The sequence below is a fragment of the Peromyscus californicus genome, unplaced genomic scaffold (genome assembly GCF_007827085.1).
Source record: "Peromyscus californicus insignis strain IS unplaced genomic scaffold, ASM782708v3 Scaffold_15__1_contigs__length_86483966, whole genome shotgun sequence".
Lineage (NCBI taxonomy): Eukaryota > Metazoa > Chordata > Mammalia > Rodentia > Cricetidae > Peromyscus > Peromyscus californicus.
In genome coordinates this window covers 50226788-50247950 of record NW_026294447.1, presented here as the reverse complement: position 1 = coordinate 50247950, position 21163 = coordinate 50226788, and the positions used below count along the sequence as shown (strand labels likewise).

Sequence of the window (21163 nt, the reverse complement as noted above, 5' to 3'; positions counted from 1 at the left end):
CTGGGAAAGGTGTCTCAATAAACTTGTTTAGATCACGTTGGCCTATGAGCATACCTAAGGAAAATTTTGTTAATTAGGTTAACAGAGGTGGCAATACCCACCCTGGATATTAGAAAACAAAGAAACAATATTAACAATCAAGACAACAACACTTGGGGTTGGAAATGTGGCTCAGCTGGTAAAGTGCTTGTCTGGCATGCATGAATCCTGGGGTTACATATACGAGGTAGATTACTACATACAGTCCCAGCACTTAGAAGGTGGAGGCAGGAGAAAATAATCAACTCATGCAAGTTCTCTGATCTCTACAACACACACACACACACACACACACACACACACACACACACATAAATGTAGACAAAACTAACCACAAAGCATGAGACTATTTCAGTCAGTCTGTGTCAAGGGTTTTAAATAGCTCATTTAATGTTGTTTTGCATCTGCTACTTGTTGATATTTGTTCTTTTCCTTTGGCTGGCTTGCTCTATGCTTAATAAACTCATTCATTCAAAACCAAAAACACAACTATCATAGATCCTTCTCTGGATCATTACAAATAATGTTGGGGGTGGTCCCAGGATTCTAACCTTCATTCCTTGATGTTTCCAGGGTTCCACTTCACTCTCAATTATTATGTGGGAAGCCTCAACTTCATGCTCCATAACTACAGTGCTGCCCATCATGAAAAGCAGTTGCAGCTACCTCAGGACTCTACAGCACATTCCTGGCAGACAAATACCACCTGAAGACTGGATTAGTGGAGTTCACAAGGACAGTCAGGGTTTCAATATGATCAAAACTCTGCCGGTAAGAAATCTAATTGTAGCACCTTTAAGAGAACAAGTGATGTATTTCTCCTGTGTGCTCCCATGGGCAGTCTGTGTTAGCATTTCTGCTCTGATGTGCTCTAGCACTGCCAACATTTTCAAACTGTGGGTCATTTTGAGAACATGAATGTGAGGATCCATTTGTAAACTGAGAAAACCTTCTGAATTAACTATGTTTCTTACTAACTTCTCTCATTACCATTAGTATCATCATACTATGATGGTATAATCTTGGGCTTTTGTGATACGTGCAGCTGTTTTGACTTACAATGACGTATCTCAAACTAATGTATCTGATTGGTCCTATCTTTCTTTGGGTTTAAGTTTGTTTGATTTTTTGTTGTTGTTTTTTCCTCAGATAAAGTCACAAAATGTTGAGCTTGAATTTTCAATTCTACTGTGGACAATCTCATTTCAATATAGTAATTTTTGCTTTTGTTTTGTTAGATCTGTGAGTCTGTGGGAGCCCATTTTCTGATTCCTAGTGGCTTTACCTAGCAGGTCTGCATAGAGGTGTTAATTAGAACACGGGCCTGATTGCAGATATCTGAGATGGTCTGCACTTGGCTGTGCTGGGGGTGGGGGGGAGGTCTTTTGCTACTCCTTGGCATTTCTATAAATACCCTAGGGCAGAGACAGTCAGGGCTCATTGGAATAGGTTCCAGGCCCTCTTGAGGCTATCCTGTATTTTCTATCTTTTTATCTCCATAATCTAAATCCTTCTATCTATTATTTCCTGCTGCTTGCACTCAAGAAAACTCTGGGGAACTGTGGGGTTGGTGGGTAAACACCCCACATGAGTCTTTTAATTTTCTTTTTGTATATATGAGAGTGGTCAATATGCACGTGTGCAAGTGGGTGTACAGTTATGTATGTGCAGGTATGTTTGCCCATATGGTGTGGCCAGCAGTTAACATCAGAATGTCTTCCTCAATTGTTTCTCTGCCTTATTTCTGAGGCTTGGTCTCCCACTGAGCCTAGAGATCAACATTTTCCCTAAACTGGCCAACAAGTTCCCAGGATAGGCCTGTCTCTGTCCCCAAAATTGGGGCTACCAGTTCATACTGCCACAATTGATTTTTCACCTAGGTACTGGGATCCAAACTCAGGCCATCACACTTGAGTAACAGACACTAACAGCTGACACATTTGATCATCCATTTTTGTTGTGTTTTGTTCTATTTGGGGATTCTTATGACCATTTTAAAACTAAAAATTAGCTGATATACTACTTTTAGTTTTGTGACAGAAAAAAATATTTGAAGGTGTATTCTAAGTGCATTATGGAGCCTCTTCTGTAAAATGCTTGGACACACCTGCATTAACCTTATGACAGCTGTTTTAAGTAGTGAAAGTCATTTTCACCTCATTACAGGTCAGGATTACATCATCACAGGGTAAGGTTTTTGAAGCTACAGAAACTTAGGGGTATGGATACTGAAGAGGAGAAGTTTACTGTAATGTGTGGAGCTGAATATGAAATATTTGCATGGAACAGTTGTCTAGAAAAACAAAATATTTGTGCCTTGATGAATAATAGCACGTGGCCCTTTTTCTTTGCTTAAACACTTGCAGATAAACTACAGACCTCCATCCAATATGGGAATTTTTATTCCACTCACAGATAATATTTATCATGCAGACCCTAGCAAACCCAGACCAAGAAGTCTATTTCACAAGTCAAAGGTAAATAATTTGTCTCTAAATGAACTAATGCAGTGTTTGTTTTATATTTAAGAAATCACTGTGCTGATTACATGGGTTAGCTGGTAAAGGCACTTGACATCTAGCCTGAACCTCAGTCTGACCCCCAGGAAGCAGTAGAAGAAAAAAAATGATTCCTGCTAGTTTTCTCTAAACTCTACCCACTTCATGACAAATGCACCTCACACATACACACACAGATACACACCTGATACATACATATTAACACACACATATATATATATATATATATATATATATATATATATATATATATATACTTGTTTACTTGAAATTTTAATAGAGATACCCTTTATTTAGAGTGTACATGGGCACAGTTATGGGAATTTAATGAAAAAGTTCAACCATTTTTATTACTCCAGGACTACTGCTGTCCCTTTTTCAGCTACTCCAACTTTGACCCTTTCAGCTACTCTCACACTACTTTTCAGCTGTGGTACTTTTTGATTGTAATTGGCCCCCATAAGCTCATAGGGAGTGGCACTATTAGGAGATGAGGCCTTGTTGGAGGAAGTGTGGTCTTGTTGGAGAAGGCTGGATGATACACACCTTTAATCCAGACCTTAAGGCTGGAGAGCACACTTTTAATGTGGGCCACACCTTCTGTTGGAAATGTGTCACTATGGGGCGGGATTTGAAGTCTTTTTCTCAAGCTTCACTCAGTGTGACAGTTAGTCGACTTCCTGTCCCCTGTAAGATATAGCACCCTCAGCTCCAGCACCACATCTGCCTGCACACTGCCATGTTCCCCTTCATGATGATGATGGACTGAACCTCTGAACTATAAGCCAACCACCTCAATGAAATGTTTTTCTTTATAAGAGTTGTCGTGGTCATGGTGTCTCCTCACAGCAATAGAATACTGACTAAGACAGCAGCCAAGAAGCTCATATGGATGCTCTCCTTGACTTCTCGGCTCCCATGTAGATTTCAAAGGACACAGGTAGAGGAAGAGCCTTGTGTTTTTAAGTGAAAGGAGGAGTTAGGACCGTCTCATGTCTTTCATCCTTGTAAAAGGAATGGTGTCCAAAAGGAAAGGCCACCCTTTGTCCTAACATAGTCACATTAAAATTCCTGCTATGTTATTAGTAGAAAGTAGGCTAGCTCCCTGGAGTTGGCTGACACCTACCAGGAGGTGAAGTGAGCATGATAGAACACAGGGAAGCATTAGGGGTCAGAGAAAAGGTATATTATCTGGGGAACACCTATGGTGCCTGGTATGCAAACACACATACACAAGCACTACACAAATTATCACTTCTCTTGCTGAAAACAAGTCAATGTCTTCCCATTGCTTTCAAAGGGAAAACATGACTTTGGCATCATACCTGACCCTTGTCAATGAGAGGCAGACAGACAAAGCCTGAGGAATTTCCCCTTAGGGACCTCCACTAAGTGAAGCTGAAATCTTGACTATACCACAGAAGAGCATTCCAGGATGAATCAGACCCAAGAAGAGCTCAGTTTGGACAGTGAAGTCAAGGCATACTGTATACCTTAGCCTTAAGCATTGTTAAACACTGTTGCTCAGAGAGAGGGACCTGAGGTGTCATGTGCATGATTCTGTGGCCTGCAAAATTACACTGCTAAAAGATGTGACTTACAGCCATGTCAAAGACTCAGTAAAATTTAAAATTAGGCCAAGTTTTAAAGGTAAACTTTTGAAAAGCATATGTACTTGTTGGTTTATCTCCGTTATGTATTTCCTTTTGGCCTGATGTATTGCAACCAATATCCCAGCATGTTAGAGGCAAAGGCAGATGAATCTCTGTGAGGTGTCAAGCTAAGGCCTTGACCAGTCCAGTGTGGTCAAGTGGGAGAATTTCCTTTTGTAAAAGAAATGTTAAGATGGTTTGTGAGGTTCCTTGTTCAAGTTTCAAGCTGAGGATGGTGTGCTACTATAATTAAACCCAAAGGGCACATTAGTTCTGGCCCTAAGCACACATGGCCCACTTGTTTCAATATTCTGGTATTGTGTGATTTTGTTTGTATTCTGAGAAATAAAGCTTGCCTGGAGATCAGAGGGTGGAGCCAGCCACTAGTTAACCCTAGAGGCCAGGCAGTAGAGGCTCTTGCCTTTAATCCCAGCATGATCAGGAGGTGGAGACAGGAATATAAGGTGGGTAGAGACAGGATCTCACCCCCAATTGGTCTGAGGATTCATAGAGGAAAGAAGTCACTAGCAGCTACTCCTTTCCTTCTCTGATCTTTCAGGTTATTACCCCAATATTTGACTCCTGGTTTTAAATTGATAAGACTAAATAGAATCACACTTCATTCTGGAATGAAAGATCACTCAGAAAAAGGATTATTGCCTCTGTACAAAATCCATATAGAGATTTGATTTCTTTTAGATATATCGAAGTTCTTGACACTAAGCCAAAGACAAATACAGAGTAGGTTCTGGGGTGAGGGACTTCCCCTTCCCCTGTTTCCTTAATATTCTCTGTCCTTGCACCATACTTCAACATGAGTGCCTGAGCTCACTCTGTCCTAGCCATGTTGGCCTCTTTTTCTGTTTCTCTGATATGTTTCACCTCAGGCCTTTGCAGCTGCAGAAAAGCCTTTTATCTTCTGTCAGATGTCACACCTCACTGTCACCTTTGACAGGTTTCCACTTTAATGCTCTGCTACAGTGAGGCCTTCCCTGACCAATCCACACAGAAAGATAACCCTGCCTCTACCATCTCTGGTTCCCCATTTCCTCCTATTTTCTCCATATCATGTATTACTTATATATACATTTTACTTGTTTGCTTTATTTTTGTGCCTTCTGACCCCACAAGAAAGTAAGCTAATCAAACAAGACTGATTTCTTTTTGGTTTGCTTTATTTTCCTGATACTGAAGGAAGGTCAAGGCAAAGCCTTGGACATGCTAATCAGGGTTTTGTTTGTTTTTTACCTATTCCTACTTTATCCCCAGTATCCCAATGAGCATCAGACAAAGGAGTGTTCAGAAATTGTTGAACAGGTGTATCATGATGGCACACACATATGTAATCTCAGCAGTTCAGGAGCCAAAGTCAGGAACATAGGGAATTTGAGGTTAGCCTGGGTGATAGTGTAAATCTGAGACCTCTTTTAGTTACATTATTAGACACTGTTTCAAAAAAAAAAACAAGAGTTGAACAAACTAATAATACACATTGTATGCATGTTTTTATACACACAAAATATTCAGAGGTAAACAACTCCTTGCTGAATCTTGGATTTAAGGGCAAGAAATTCTGCTCCAAGCAGTGAGCCACCAAGACACTGAGTTCTCCAACTCCATTTTCTCCCAAAGATAAAACCTGTTTTGTTACTATACCATTCCATCTATGGACATAAGACTTTTTTGCATGTATATCCTTACATTCCTAGGGTCCCCCTCCTCCATGGTTTCCCTGTGCTAAGTAGGAAATATATCTAATTCATACCAAGTAATTAAGAGGGAGATTTGACCCTTTGTTTATTTTGTTTTGTATAGTTGAGGAAGGTCTTGCTGTATAGTCCAGGCTGGATCAAACTTGCTGTACAATCCATGCTGACTTAGAACTCCTGATCAAAGTGCTGAGTTTGTTGACATGTGTTGCCACAGCTACCCCTGAAGAGGGTTTTTTTTTTTTTTTGCAGGATTTGGGGGCTGTGACAGCTGTACATGTCAGCACTTCTGGTGTTATCAGGCACTGATCAGCATTCTCTAAGTTACAGCCCTGCACATGCATGTCATATGGTATCTTTATAGGCTTTCACTCTAGTCAGAGAAACTCGCTATGAAATGAAGTTACCAAGAGGAAGTTGTGTTTTTGTGAAGTGTTTCTGAACAGAATGTCTATGTGTAACCTTGTGGAATTGTTAAATTACATTACAGAAATATTGTTGCATTATGACTTTCATAATCTCACCTCCTGGACAAGCACTGTATGCAGATCTATACTCTCAGTGCCTCTTATTTTATCATTAATGAATTTTCTTTTCTTCTTGCAATTTTATTATTCAGATAATAAGTATTTCCTAAACACTTAATTTGGAAAAACTCTAAAGTATGAAAACAAATCAACCTATGTTCCTCTGTCTACAGGTAACAGGACAATTCAAGCAGTGTTATAATGTTCCCAGTCGGGAAATGTGCAACTGCACAGAACATCAAAAGTTTTCACATGCTGTTGCTTTCTCAGACTGCAAAGAAAAGGTAAAACAATTTGTAATTACCTGATGATGGAGTTTTATGAAAATCTTCATGTTTTATGTAAACTGCATATATGACTACAAATAAAACTCTGATTTTAGACAACATATAGGGTTGGGCATAAAGTTAGCAGTCAGGTAACATGATGCTTGTCACTTTACACACTAACTTAGATTAGTATTTCCTTTGTTATCTGTGTGTGGATGTGTGATGTGGTGTGCATGTTTGCACATATGCTGTAGTACGGGTGTGGTGTTCAGAAGACAGCCTTGGGTGTCAGTACTTACCTTCCATTTTGCTGTCACTTGTCACTGCACATGGAAGACAAGCTGTCCGTCAAGCTTCTCAGTGTTCCCGTCTGTGCTTCATCCCACCACAGCAGCACTGGAATTACAGACTATAGGTGGGTGCTGGTTCTCCAAACTCAGGTCCTCATGATTATACAGTGAGCGTTTCACCCATTGAGCCATCTCTCCAGCCCTGCTCTTTTGTGGTTTTGAGATAGAGTTTTGATATGTAACCCAGGCTGGCCTTGTATTCTTAATCATCCTGCTACAACCTCCTAAATCCAGAAAGAATAATTGAGCATTTTCTACCTACTATACATTTCTTCAAGTCTCCCCTATAATTTATTTAACTCACTGTATTTGAGTTACAGAGAAGGCAGACTGAAAACCATACTGTTCCTTTTATTTAATTAATTTTCATTTATTTTATATATCGACTATAATTTCTCCTCCCTCCTGTCCTCCCGTTCTCTCCCTGCCTCCCAGCTATCCCTTTCCCCATCCACTCCCCCTCAGTCTCCATCAGCCCTCTGTCAGATGAGGGGCATCTAGGTTGTTTCCAAGTTCTGGCTATTATGAATGGTGCTGCTACGAACATAGTTGAGCATGTGTCCCTGTGATATGATTGAGCATTCCTTGGGTATATGCCCAAGAGTGGTATCCTTGGGTTGGAGAAAATATTTTCCCATTTTGTAGGCTCTCATTTTGTCCTATTTGCTGTGTCCTTTGCCTTACAGAAGCTTTTCAGTTTCAGGAGGTCCCATTTATTAATTGTTCTCAGTGTCTGTACTACTAGTGTTATATTTAGGAAATGATCTCCTGTGCCAATGCATTCAAGACTATTTCCTACTTTCTATTCTGCTGGTCAGTGTAACTGGGTTTATATTGAGGTCTTTGATCCACTTAGACTTAAGTTTTGTGCACGGTGACAGATATGGATCTATTTGCAAACTTCTACATGTTGATGCCCAGTTATGCCAACACCATTTGTTGAAGATGTTTTCTTTTTTCCATTGTACAGTTTTGCCTTCTATGTCAAAAATCAGGTGTTCATAGGTGTGTGGGTTAATGCCAGGGTCTTCAATTCAATTCCATTGTTCAACATGTCAATTTTTATGCCAATACTAAGCTGTTTTTGTTACTATAGCTCTATAGTAGAGCTTGATGCCACCAATGGTGATGCCTCCAGAGGTGGCTTTGTTGTGCAGATTTTTTGGCTATCCTGGGTTTTCTGTTTTTCCAAATGAATTTTAGTATTATTCTTTCCTGATATGTGAAGAATTGTGTTGGGATTTTGATAGGGATTGCATTGAATCCTTTGATTGCTTTTGGTAAATTGCCATTTTTATTATATTAATCCTACCTGGCCATGAGGATGGGAGATCTTTCCATTTTCTGATATCTTCTTCAATTTCTTTCTTCAGAGATTTAAAGTTCTTGTCATATAGGTCTTTCACTTGCTTAGTTAGAGTTACCCCAAGGTATTTTATATTTTGTGGCTGTTTTAAAGAGTTATGTTTCTCTGACTTCTTTCTAAGCCCATTTATCATTTGTACATAGGAGGGCTACTGAATTTTTTTTAGTTAATCTTGTATCCTGCCACAATACTGAAGGTGCTTATCAGCTGTAGGAGTTCCCTGGTAGAGTTTTTAGGGTCACTTATATATACTATCATATCATCTGCAAATAATGAAAGTTTGACTTCTTCCTCTTCAATTTGGATCCCCATGATCTCCTTTTGTTGTTATATTGCTCTAGCTAGAACTTCAAGTACTATATTGAATAAATATGGGGAGAGTGGACAGCCTTGTCTTATTCCTGATTTTAGTGGAATCTGTTTGAATTTCTCTTCACTTAATATAATGTTGGCTTTTGGCTTGCTGTAAATTGCCTTTTTTTTTTTTTTTTTTTTTTTTTTTTTTTTTGGTTTTTCGAGACAGGGTTTCTCTGTGTAGCTTTGCGCCTGTCCTGGAACTCACTTGGTAGTCCAGGCTGGCCTCGAACTCACAGAGATCCGCCTGGCTCTGCCTCCCGAGTGCTGGGATTAAAGGCGTGCGCCACCACCGCCCGGCGTGTAAATTGCCTTTTTTATGTTTAGGTATGTTCCTTGTAGCCCTCATATCTCCAAGACCTTTATCATGATGAGGTGTTGGAATTTGTCAAAGGCCTTTTTGGCATCTAATGAAATAATCATATAGCTTTTTTTCTTTCAGTTTGTTTATATGATGTATTACATTGACAGACTTTCATATGTTGAACCATCCTTGCATCTCGAGGATGGAGACTACCCCACATCTGACAAAGGGCTGATCTCCAAAATATATAATTTTTTGATGTATATTTGGAGTTGGTTTGCCAATATTTTATTGAGTATTTTTGCATCAGTGTTCATGAGGGATATTGGTCTAGAATTCTCTTTCCTTGTTGCAATGTTTATTTGGCTTGGGAATCAGAGTAACTGTAGCCTCATAAAAGGAGTTAGTAACATTCCTTCTGTTTCTATTGTGTGGAAGAATTTGAAGAGTATTGGTATTAACTATTCTTTGAAAATCTGGTAGAATTCTGTGTTGAAACCATCTTGTCCAGGGCATTTTTTTTTTTGGTTGGGAGACTTTTAATGACTTTTTCTATTTCTTTGGGGGTTATTGGTCTATTTAAATAGTTTATCTGGTCTTGATTTAACTTTGGTATGTGGAATCTATCAAAAAATTCTTCATTTATTTTAGATTTTTCCAGTTTTGTAGAGTACAGGTGTTTGAAGTATGGCCTGATGATTCTCTGGATTTCCTCCATGTCTGTGGTTATGTCTCATTTTTAAATCTGATTTTGTTAATTCAGTGGCCTCTCTCTGCCTTTTGGTTGGTTTGGATAAGGGCTTGTCTATCTTGTTGATTTTCTCAAAGGACCAACTCTTTGTTTCATTGATTCTTTGTATTGTGCTCTTTGTTTCTATTTTATTGATTTCAGCTCTCAATTTGATTATTTCCTGGCCTCTATTCCTCCTGGGTTACTTTGCTTCTTTTTGTTCTAGAACTTTAAGTGTGCTGTTAAGTCACTAGTGTGAGATTTCTCCTACTTCTTTATGTGGGCATTTAGTGCTATGGATTTTCCTCTTAGCACTGCTTTCACAGTATCCCATAACTTTGGGTATGTTGTACATTCATTTTCATTGAATTATAGGAAGTCTTTAATATCTTTCTTTATTTTTTCCTTGACCCATTGGCATTCAGTTGAGTACTATTCAGTTTCCATGAGATTGTAGGATTTCTGTAATTTGTGTTGTCATTGAAATCTAACTTTAAATCATGGTGGAATACAGAAAGTTTTCCCAATTTTTTTTGTATCTGTTGAGATTTGCTTTGTGACTGAGTATATGATCAATTTTAGAGAAGGTTCCATGGGGTGCTGAGAAGAAGGTGTATTCTTTTTTGTTAGGGTGCAATGTTCTGTAGATAAAAACTGAGTCCATTTGAGTCATAACATCTTTTAGGTCCCTTATTTCTCTGTTAAGTTTCGATCTGGCACATCTATCCAGTGGTGAGAGTGTGGTGTTGAAGTCTCCCACTATTAATGTTTAGGGTTTGATGTGTGATTTAAACTTTAGTTGTTGATGTAATTCTAAATGGTCTTATTAAATAAGAAACACAGAGCCAAATAAAGAGTTAAAAGCCCAAAGATTGAGTAGTAGCCAAGAGCTAAGACCACCTTATCTTACCACACTCTGCTGCCCTTCCCCTGAGAGAGGGATCTTCTTCCTGTGTCCTGTCTTTTTATTGACTTTCTGTTCTGCCTTCTCATTATTTCTAAACTCAACTACAACATGACTTCTTCATCACTGCCTGTCATACAGACCTCCAGGTCTCTATGGTTGGTACTGGGATTAAAGACGTATGTCACCATGCTGGCTATGTCCTTGAACACACAGAGATTTTGCCTGCCATGTGATCAGATTAAGGGCATGTGCTACCACGACCAGACTTCTGCTTAATGGCTTGCTCTTAGCTCTGATCCCCAGGCAACATTATTAATATATAAATAAATTTACATTATAGCACAAATAAAATATCACCATATTTCCCAATTCTAACCTAATAAAAAAAGGAAATAAGTTATAACTAATATAAAAAACTATATACAATAAGTACAACTATATACAATATGGACAAGCAATAAATACCTAAACAATGTCTAGTCCATTTGCATTTGACAAATTCAGAGAAAATAATTCCATTATCTATCCTCTTTTGGTAAGTCCAAAATGTACCTGATGTACTTTCTATCCTAACTTATATTACTAACAGAACTATTTTATAATGTCTTTCAAATTTATACACTTACACCTCTTTAGTGAGTTTCTTTTCTAAAATTCTTAACAAGGAAAACTATAACTGTAACTATCTATTCTTTAACTAACTATAACTATAATCATAACTATCTAATCTTCATCTCCCTCAAAGACCCAAGAAGGAAATAATATTACCTAAAAAAACAGGAAGTGCATGCAAGCAGCTTCCAAAAAATTGTGAGTTGACAGAAACATCCAGCTGCCTGGACAGTCACCTGAGGTTCCTCTGCAGTGTTGGGGCATCATCTTCAGCCTATAGGCTGCTTGTCCGACAGACTCATTTGTGAAGTAGAATGTATACAAGGCCAACAGTACAACGTTACATTTGGTGACAGTAGTCCACGTACCAGAAACACCTGAATTCTACTAGTGTCCTGTCGTAATTCAGGATTTTAAATTCTGGAAATTGTTGATGTTATTTTAATTCAGCTGTCCATTGTTCTTGGCTTGTGTGTGTGGCTTCATCTCAGCATCCCATCCTTCTCCGCATCCCTCTATTAAATGCCAGTCTACCATTGAGAGGTTAGACTCTGTCAGCTTAGCTACTCTTTCAAGAATAACTGTTTCAGCTGCTGTTGCACTGCACATCAGAAGCCATCAGTCCACTGCCAGTTCAGCTGCCTTCAAAGAAAGGGGAACTATACCTTTTCCAGACTGTAAAGGCCACTTCAGGGATGGTGCCATATTGTCCTGGCCTCAGAATATGCCTTTTGTTAAAGCCACAACCACACTTGTCTTGGCAAGAATCGGTAGTCCTTTGTTTCGTGTCCTGTCTGTCCATTTTGTCCTGTTTGTCAGCAGTCAATTCGAGGATACTTTGTTGTCCAGTGGCTAACTTTTGCCACAGTGAAAGTTAATTCGATATGCAGTTTCTTCAATGCCCATATTTTCTCTGAAGTAGATTGGTACTGCCAGGAGCCGACATGTCTCATAGTCATAAAAAAAGAAAAAATTTCTAAGTTATTAAAACATTTTACATGCCATATTCTGTAGATCTATGAAGGGTTTGAAGATGACTTGTCTATCAAAAATATATCTGCTTGATTTGAAAACTTATCTAATATGACTATAAGTTCGATTGTAATGTCTAACTAAAAACTTTCATTCCTTTATATCCTAAGAGTTGGTACTAATAACATTCAAGGATCAGCAAATTGCATTATATTGTTAACTGAATGGTATAAGTACAATATCTTGAACAAGATTAGAAATGTAAGTATAGCATTTTCTAACAATATCAATCTCAATATATATAATTTGTATACAATATACAAAAATCCAATCCAATGTAAATTATTTAAAACTAGTCATTGTCTTTTAAAAGTAGATTCAAAAATCTATCTTTTTATCTATATCATATCTATATCTTCTCTTTATTTTCCAAGTAGATTCAATAATCTACCCTCTATTCCATGATTTCCATATACCCTTTTTTTAACAAGAACCTTAAATCTAATATCCTTTGCTTAGCCATTTTCCTAACCCTTAACAAAAACTTCTAGCCAACCCTCCTAAACAATGAAAATTGTCCCAGACACAAAACCCATTAAAAGACCAAAAAACCACTCGCTCCACACCACCTCTTTGGGAATGTGGGCATCGTATTCTTAAAATTGCTTCTGGCTGGATATGGGCGAAGGTATCTTTATTCTGAAAAGAAAAATTTTGGGTTAATTGTCAAATTCTAGGAAGGTAGCTATATCCTTTGTTGTCCAGTCTGTGCATAATGCCAAAGTTCAGGACTTATTTCAAGTCTTTATTCAAGTAGTCTGTGAAACTGGATCTCAGAATTGCTCTTAGTAGTTTGTAGTCCAAAGCTGATCTGTAGATGATGTTTGTCAGCTTAGTGCTATTATTATTGTCCAGGTAGAATACTTGTTGTTGTTGTGGGGCCTCATCTTGTTCCTGGAGACTTCAAATTTGATATTAGGCCTGGTCATGATTTCCTGCGGAACACTGATAAAACTCAAACACAAAGACATGTATAGATAGCTAATTGAAGCCTTTTTTCTACAATTAGTTAGTACTCTGTATAACCATTAATATCTTAACAAAGTTTAAAATATATTAATCTTGTAAATTGATATAAAATTTATACTTAAAGAAAAGTTTAAAGAATCAGAATAGAATGAAAGAATTGAGATTAATAGTAATAGAATAATCCCTTAAATTTTTGTTAGTTTGTTTGTTTTCTCCTGTCCCATATCAGAAGATGGCTCTTTCTTCTGGCATGATACAGGGAGTTTGTATTTTCCTTTTAAGCAACATGCTTGGGTTTAAAGAAGGAGAGAACCATTCTCCAACTCCAAAGTCAGCTTTAATTTTTAATTGAATTGGGACTACAAGAAAACCAATAGTTTTCAATGTCTTTAGAGAAGAGTAGAAACAAACATTTAGGAAGACTTATGAAATTTTATTGATGATAGACCTATAGGCCATTTTACTTTTTTTCTTGAGACTTTTTTTTTTTAGAGGATTTGTCCTTTTTCTTCAGATGACTCATTTGTCCAGGGTTCTTCAGATTCCTTAGCCTTCATTCTCCTAAAAGACAAAAACAAACACCTTTCCTCAAAACTAACTTTGGAAAGGTTCCCTTTAGGCAAGTTACATCTGATTAATTGAAAAGGCATGTATTAATGGTATAAGTTAGTTTCAATTGGATGGTCATGCTGGTTGATGAACTATCACCTCTTCTAATTAAGAGGTCTCTCTTGTTCAAATCAAACCTTTATCAGTTTTGATGGTATCCACAGCTTATCTTCTCCTATAGAAACAAAAGCAATACCTCATCCCCAAAGTAACACATATCCTGGTTTCCATTCTGAGGTCAGCACATCCTTAAAGTATATGTGCTAATTTACTTCTGCAGTTTTTTTCTATTATCCAATGTCTCTTTGCAGCTGTTGTTCCTTTCTCATTAGCACTGAGAAAATTCAAAGTTAATAGAGCATTATGATGTAGCATGAATCTTAAAAGCTCTTATCAATAAAAACAAACTTGGAGCCAGGTATTGGGGTGAATGCTGGAAGATCAGAGAAGCAGAACAAGCCACAGCTACCTCACCTTGCCAATTCCTCAGCTGATCCTGTTTCCTCAGACTGGAAGCTTCTAAGTCCTCATCCAAATGGACCTCAGCTGAACTGTGCTTCTCGAAAGCCTGAAGCTTAACCAGGCTAGTTCCTGGTCTTCATGCCTTATATACCTTTCTGCTTTCTGCCACCACTTCCTGGGATCATCATTTATTCTTATTGTTAATTTTGGTATTTGTTCATTTATAGAAGTTTGCCAAAAAATTTTCTTTATACTTTCTACTGAATTTTCTGTTCTCTCTGTCTCAGCTGTTTCATCACCCCAAGCAGCCTTGTTTATTCCAATAGGCATTTGGTTATTTAATTGCTCTGAGTAGAAGTTTCTTCTATGACTGCAGGAAAGGTCTGAACTGGATTTGCTGTGGGGGCCTGCCTGAGGCCCCTCTGGGAGTTTCCTGAAGACTGAGGCAAAGGATTTCCTTGTCTGTCCCTTATTGATCTACATTCATTGGTCCAGTGTTTACCTTTACCAAACTTTCTGCATATTCCAGAAGGAAGGGGCATTCTGTTGCCATTGTTCCTTGGAGAAACATTGTTTCTAGGAATGCCATGTTTACAGTCTGTTTTCAAATGTCCTTGATTTCCACATCCAAAACATCTGACATTCTTCAAACCTCTTGAAATTGCTTCTCCTATCCACATATCATCATGGTCATGAGCCTCAACATTAAACATGTCTTTAATCCAAACTTCCAAGGGTTCAACTCTTGCCTATAATGGCTGATTATTCTCTTGCATGCTGCATTCAAGTTCTCAAAAGCCAAAGATTCAAGTATTATCTGGCTAAATTCTGAATTCGGGACCATTCTATTTACTGCTGAAGTCAGTCTTTGTTAAGAAACCCATGAAGGATTCTTTTGGGCCCTGTATAACTTTAGTGAATGACTCAGTTTTCTTTCCTGCTTCCTCAATTCTGTCCCATGCATTCAAGGCTGCCATTTGACATAGAATTAGGGTTTGATTATCATATAAACACTGTCTTTGTATTGTAGCATATTGGCCTTCTCCAACAAGCTGATCCTGGGAGATTTCCACACCTCTAGCCCTCCACTGACTTTCTATGGTTTTAGCTTCATCTCTGAACCACATTTGCCACTGCAGCTGTGCCCCGGGTTCTAGGAGAGCATTTACAAGCTCTTTCCAGTCCTGTGGAATAATCTTATTACAAGCTGACCAGTAGTTTAACATTTGCTTTACAAATGGGGAATGCATGCCATAAGATACTATTGCCTCCTTAAACCTTCTTAAATCTAACATTTCAATGGGAGTCCAATTATTTTGTGTATTTACTTGACCAGGTAGCTGCTGTATGGTTACTGCATAAATTAAGTTTGATTGTTTGAAAACAGGCTTTCTTTCTATAACCTTATAATCCAATCATGTAATAATTTCACCGTTAAATTCTTCTGTCTGAGTCTGAATTTCTCTATAATTCATTTTAAGACCGTTTGATTGGAAAGTCTTTTCCCAGCCTTTTATTTTTAGGTAGTGTCTATCTTTGAATTTGAGATGTGTTTCTTGTATGCAGCAGAAAGATGGGTCCTGCTTTTGTATCCATTCTGTAAGCCTATGTCTTTTTATAGGTGAATTAAGTCCATTGATATTGAGGGAAATTAATGACCAGTGATTGTTCATTCCTGTTATTTTTTGGTGGTGATGTGTGTGTACTTGTATACGTTGGGGTTTACTGCTGTGGCTTTATCTGTTGCCTGTGTTTTCGAGGGTGTATCTGACTTCCTTGGGTTGGAATTTTCCTTCTAGTGCTTTCTGTAGGGCTGGGTTTGTGGATAAGTATTGTTTAAATCTGGCTTTGTCATGGAATGTCTTGTTCACTCCATCTATGGTGATTGAAAGTTTTGCTGGGTATATTAGTCTAGGCTGACATCCATGGTCTCTTAGTGTCTGCATTACATCTGTCCAGGTTCTTCTGGCTTTCAAAGTCTCCATTTAGAAATCAGGTGTTATTACAGGTTTTTCTAAAGCTTTTATCCTGCCACTTAAATTGACTATCTTTTTAAATAGTAAAATAAGAATAAGGAAAGTAATAATATGCATAATTGGTGTAATATATATCCCATCAACATTATTCTTCTCATATAAATGTTCCATTTTCAGACTGCCTAATGTTTTATCAAATAAAGACCAATTCCTTCTAATGTACAAATAATACCCATTTTTTTTAATGTGGAAAAAATTTTCTCTTTTAAGTAGTTTTTCCTTTTAAAATATCTGATATCTTAATTGACTTACCAAATCTGTGTAGAACAGTAGAAATCTCAGGGAATTTCAAAACAGCTACCTAGTGTCTGAGATGGGAATCCAAAGAGCAAGAGAGAAGGAAAGAAAGAAAGAAAGAAAGAAAGAAAGAAAGAAAGAAAGAAAGAAAGAAAGAACAAAGGAAGGGAGGAATGAAGGAAGGAAGGGTAGCCACGCATTCTAGCTAAAAGCTGAAATCCAGTCACGTGCTCCCACTTGAGCCGATTAAAGCCTGAGCTGCAACTACCTTAAGCTCTGACCACATGAGTTGGTGATTTGGCCACAAGCAGCTTCAACTGCAGCTACGATCAAGTGCAGCTCTGACTGAGTGCAACTGGACAGGTACCTTTGGCCAGGCCTTGGGCCTGAAACTCTGGCCAAGTCGGGGCCAAGCCGGACCCAGCTGGGCTGAGCTGGGCAGAGCCGGGCCTGTAACCACCAACGGTTTTTAATGAATTCTTACGACATGGGTGCCAAATGTAGACGTAATTCTAAATGGTCTTATTAAATAAGAAACACAGAGCCAAATAAAGAGTTAAAAGCTCAGAGATTGAGCAATAGCCAAGAGCTAAGACCACCTTATCTTACCACTCGCTGATGTCGCTTCTCCTGAGAGAGCTTTTCCTGTGTCCTGTCTTTTTATTGACTTTCTGTTCTGCCTTCTCATTATTTCTAAACCCAACGACATGACTTCTTTGTCACTGCCTGTCATACAGACCTCCAGGTCTCTATGGTTGGTACTGGGATTAAAGACGTGTGTCACCATGCTGGCTATGTCCTTGAACACACAGAGATTTTGCCTGCCATGTGATCAGATTAAGGGCATGTGCTACCACTACCAGACTTCTGCTTAATGACTTGCTCTTAGCTCTGATCCCCAGGCAACATTATTAATACATAAATAAAATTACATTTCAGCTCAAATAAAATATCACCATATTTATTAATGTTTCTTTTACATATTTTGGTGCTCTTGTATTTGGGGCATAAATGTTCAGAATTGAAACTTCATCTTGGTAGATCTTTTCTGTGATGAGTATGTAATGTCCTTCCCTATTTCTTTTAATTGATTTTAGTTTGAAGTCTATTTTGTTAGATATTAGGATAGCTACACCAGCTTGCTTCTTTTTTTATTTTTATTTATTTATTTATTTATTTATTTATTTATTTATTTATTTATTTATTTATTTTGAGACAGGGTATCTCTGTGTAGCTTTGGGCCCTTCCTGGATCTCACTCTGTAGACCAGGCTGGCCTCGAACTCACAAAGATCCGCTTGTCTCTGCCTCCCAAATGCTGGGATTAAAGGCGTGCACCACCACCGCCCAGCTACTAGCTTGCTTCTTAAGTCCATTTGATTGGAAAGTTTTTTCCCAGCCTTTTTCTCTGAGTTAGTGTCTGTCTTTAGGTTGAGGTGTGTTTCTTGTATGCAGCAGAAGGATGGGTCCTGATTTCATATCCATTCTGTTATCCTGTGTGTTTTTATAGGTAAATCAAGTCCCTTGATATTAAGGGTTATTAATGACCAGTGATTGTTAATTCCTGTTATCTTTTGGTGGTAGAGTGTGTATACTTCTCCTCTTTGGGATTTACTGTTGTGGGGTGTAGCATGAATCTTAAAAGTTCTTATTAATAAAATCAAACCCGGGACCAGTTATTGGGGTGAAATGCTGGATGGTCAGAGAGACAGAACAAGCCACAGCTAACCTCACCTGGCCAACTTCTCAGCTGATCTTGTTTCCTCAGACTGGAAGCCTCTGTGTCCTCATATTCAAATGGTTATGGCTGAACTGTGCTGCTCAAAACCTAAAAGCTTAACCATCCAAATGCTTCTAGTTTCTAGCCCTCACACCTTATATACCTTTCTGCTTTCTACCATCACTCCCCGGGATTAAAGGCTTGCTTTCTGGGATTAAAGGTGTGAGTCACCATGCTTGGCTGTATCCTTGAACACATGAATTTCTGCCTCTGGAATGCTAGGATTAAAGGCGTGTGCTACCACTGCCTAATTTCTATGTTTAATATTGTGGCTGTTCTGTCTCTGACCCCAGATAAGTTTATTAGGGTGCACAATATTTTGGGGAACACAATACCACCACAGTGGGGTTATCTATTGCCTGTGTTTTCGTGGGTGCATCTGACTTCCTTAGTTTGGATTTTTCCTTCTAGTTCTTTCTATAGGGCTGGATTTATAGATAGGTATTGTTTAAATGGTTTTGTCTTGGGATGTCTTGTTCACTCTGTCTATGGTGATTTTCCTGGGTATATTAGTCTAGGCTGGCCTCCATGGTCTCTTAGTGTCTGCATTACATCTGTCCAGGTCCTTCTGGCTTTCAAAGTCTCCATTGAGAAGTTGGGTGTTATTCTGACGGGTCTGACTTTATAAGTCACTTGACATTTTTCCTTTGCTGCTCTTAATATTCTTTATTCTGTGTGTTTAGTGGTTTAATTATTTTGTGGCGAGGGGACTCTTTTAGGGTCTAGTCTGTTTGTAGTTCTATAAGCTTCTTGTGTCTTCATAGGTATTTCTTTAAGTTGGGAAAGTTTTCTTGTATGATTTCTTAAATATATTTTCTGTGCCTTCGAGTAGATATTCTTCTCCTTCTTCTATCCCTATTATTCTTAGATTTGGCCTTTTCATGGTTGCCCAGATTTCCTGGACATTTTGTGTTGTGACTTATTTGGCTTTGTTGTTTTCTTGGACTGACAAATCTATTTCCTCTATTGTATCCTCTACACCAGAGATTCTTTCTTCCATCTCTTGTATTCTGTTGGTTATGCTTGCATCTGTGTTTCCTGTTCATTTACTCAGATTTTCCATTTCCAGCATTCCCTCTGTTTGTGTCTTCTTCATTGTTTCTTTTTCACTTTTCAGTTCTTGAAATGTTTCCTTCACATGTTTAATTGGTTTTTCATGGTTTTCTTTGCTTTCTTTACGGGATTTATTGATTTCTTCCAATTTGTTATTCGTCTTTTCCTCAGTTTCTTTATTGATTTCTTCCAATTTTTGTTTTTCTTTCCCTCAATTTCTTTAAGGAAATTTTTCATTTCTGCTTTAAAGGCCTCTAGCATCTTCATGAAGTTATTTTTAAGGTCACTTTCTTCTCCTTTTCTACATTGTGATGTTCAGGTCTTGCTATTGTAGAAGGACTAGGTTCTGGTGATGCTATATTGTTCTTTATGTTGTTGTATGTATTTTTGCACTGATGTCTACCCATCTCTTCCTCTAATAGGTGTAAGAGGTGCCTGTGTCTGAGCGAGCTGCTATTGGTCCACTCTGTGCTTGCTGTGTCTGTGTCTCAGGGGGCCCCTCTGGGACCAATCTTAGCTCTTGGTCTAATTGGAGCTAGCAGATTCTGTATCTCAGAGAGATGCTCTTGGTCCAGTCCACGCTAGCTGATTCTGTGACTCAGGGAGCTGCTCTTGGTCTTATCAAGGCTCTTGGTCCAGTCAGAGCTGGTGGATCTGTGTCTGAGGAAGCCTCTCTTGGTTCAATGAGAACTGGTAGATTCTGTGTCTCAATAAGCCACTGGTGTCTCAGGGGGATGGGTATTGAGGTAGGGCATGGGTCTGGTAGATTGCTTGGTTCAATGGGGGATTTTGGTGGGGAAGTCTGCCTGAAGGAATCTTCCTTGCTGGCTGACAACTCAGGCAGAGATGGTTGGGGATTCCTAGGGACTGGCTGTGTCCCAGGGCCTGGGTCCTAGAGGCAGGAATCTTTGGGTAAGAGAAGAGTCACTCACCTCTTGGTACAATGAGAGCTGGTGGATTCCTTATCTCAAGAAGTTACTAGGTAGCAGGCAGATGGGTGTTGGGGTAGGGTGTAGGTCTTGTAGCTCCAAGGGTCCACTGGGGGGTTTTGGTGGAGGGCCTGGCCACAGGAGTTTTCCCTGCTGGCTGGCAACTGGGGCAGAGATGGGTCAGGACATTGTTTTTTTTACATCTGAGTAATACTCCATTGTGTAAATGTACTACATTTTCCTTATACATTCTTCAGGTAAACCATACTGTTAACAGGCACCAAAGCTGGGTTTGAATGCTGAATCCAGAGCCTGAGTTACCAAGTATGTGTGAGAGAGTGTGACAAGCAGAGACATGGGGTAAGGTATAAAAGAGACAGGAAAGACTCCATTGATTGAGGGCCGCATAGGATACGATTTAGCCAAAATAGTTCAAGTTTCTTCATAATAATCACTGAGAAAAAGGAAAACAAAAGTTGTGAGTTTCAACATATTTGATGGCACACACCTGTAGTCTCAGCACCTGGGAATCTGAGAAGGGAGATTGCTATGAGTTCGAGGCCTGCAAAGGCTACCTAGTGAGCTACAGTCCAGCCTAGACTACATTGCAAGACCCTGTCTTAAAAGATCTCCCTTCGAAAAAAGTTTTTTGGGGGATTTCTACATGAGATGACAGACTAGAAAATACCTCTGTGTGGCCTAGTGAAGGGGAAGAGTCA

At 38.7% G+C, this 21163-nt stretch overlaps 1 protein-coding gene across 1 annotated transcript in view; it reads left to right on the top strand.

Annotated features, from left to right (window-relative positions):
• The window catches only part of LOC128110625 (cation channel sperm-associated auxiliary subunit beta-like), a 195021-nt gene that overhangs the window by 166309 nt on the left and 7549 nt on the right, over nt 1-21163 (top strand). Inside the window, exons 20-22 of the mRNA XM_052738258.1 lie at nt 613-810; nt 2406-2516; nt 6620-6730. Coding sequence (XP_052594218.1) covers nt 613-810; nt 2406-2516; nt 6620-6730 — 420 coding nt within the window. The remainder of the gene's footprint in view (nt 1-612; nt 811-2405; nt 2517-6619; nt 6731-21163) is intronic.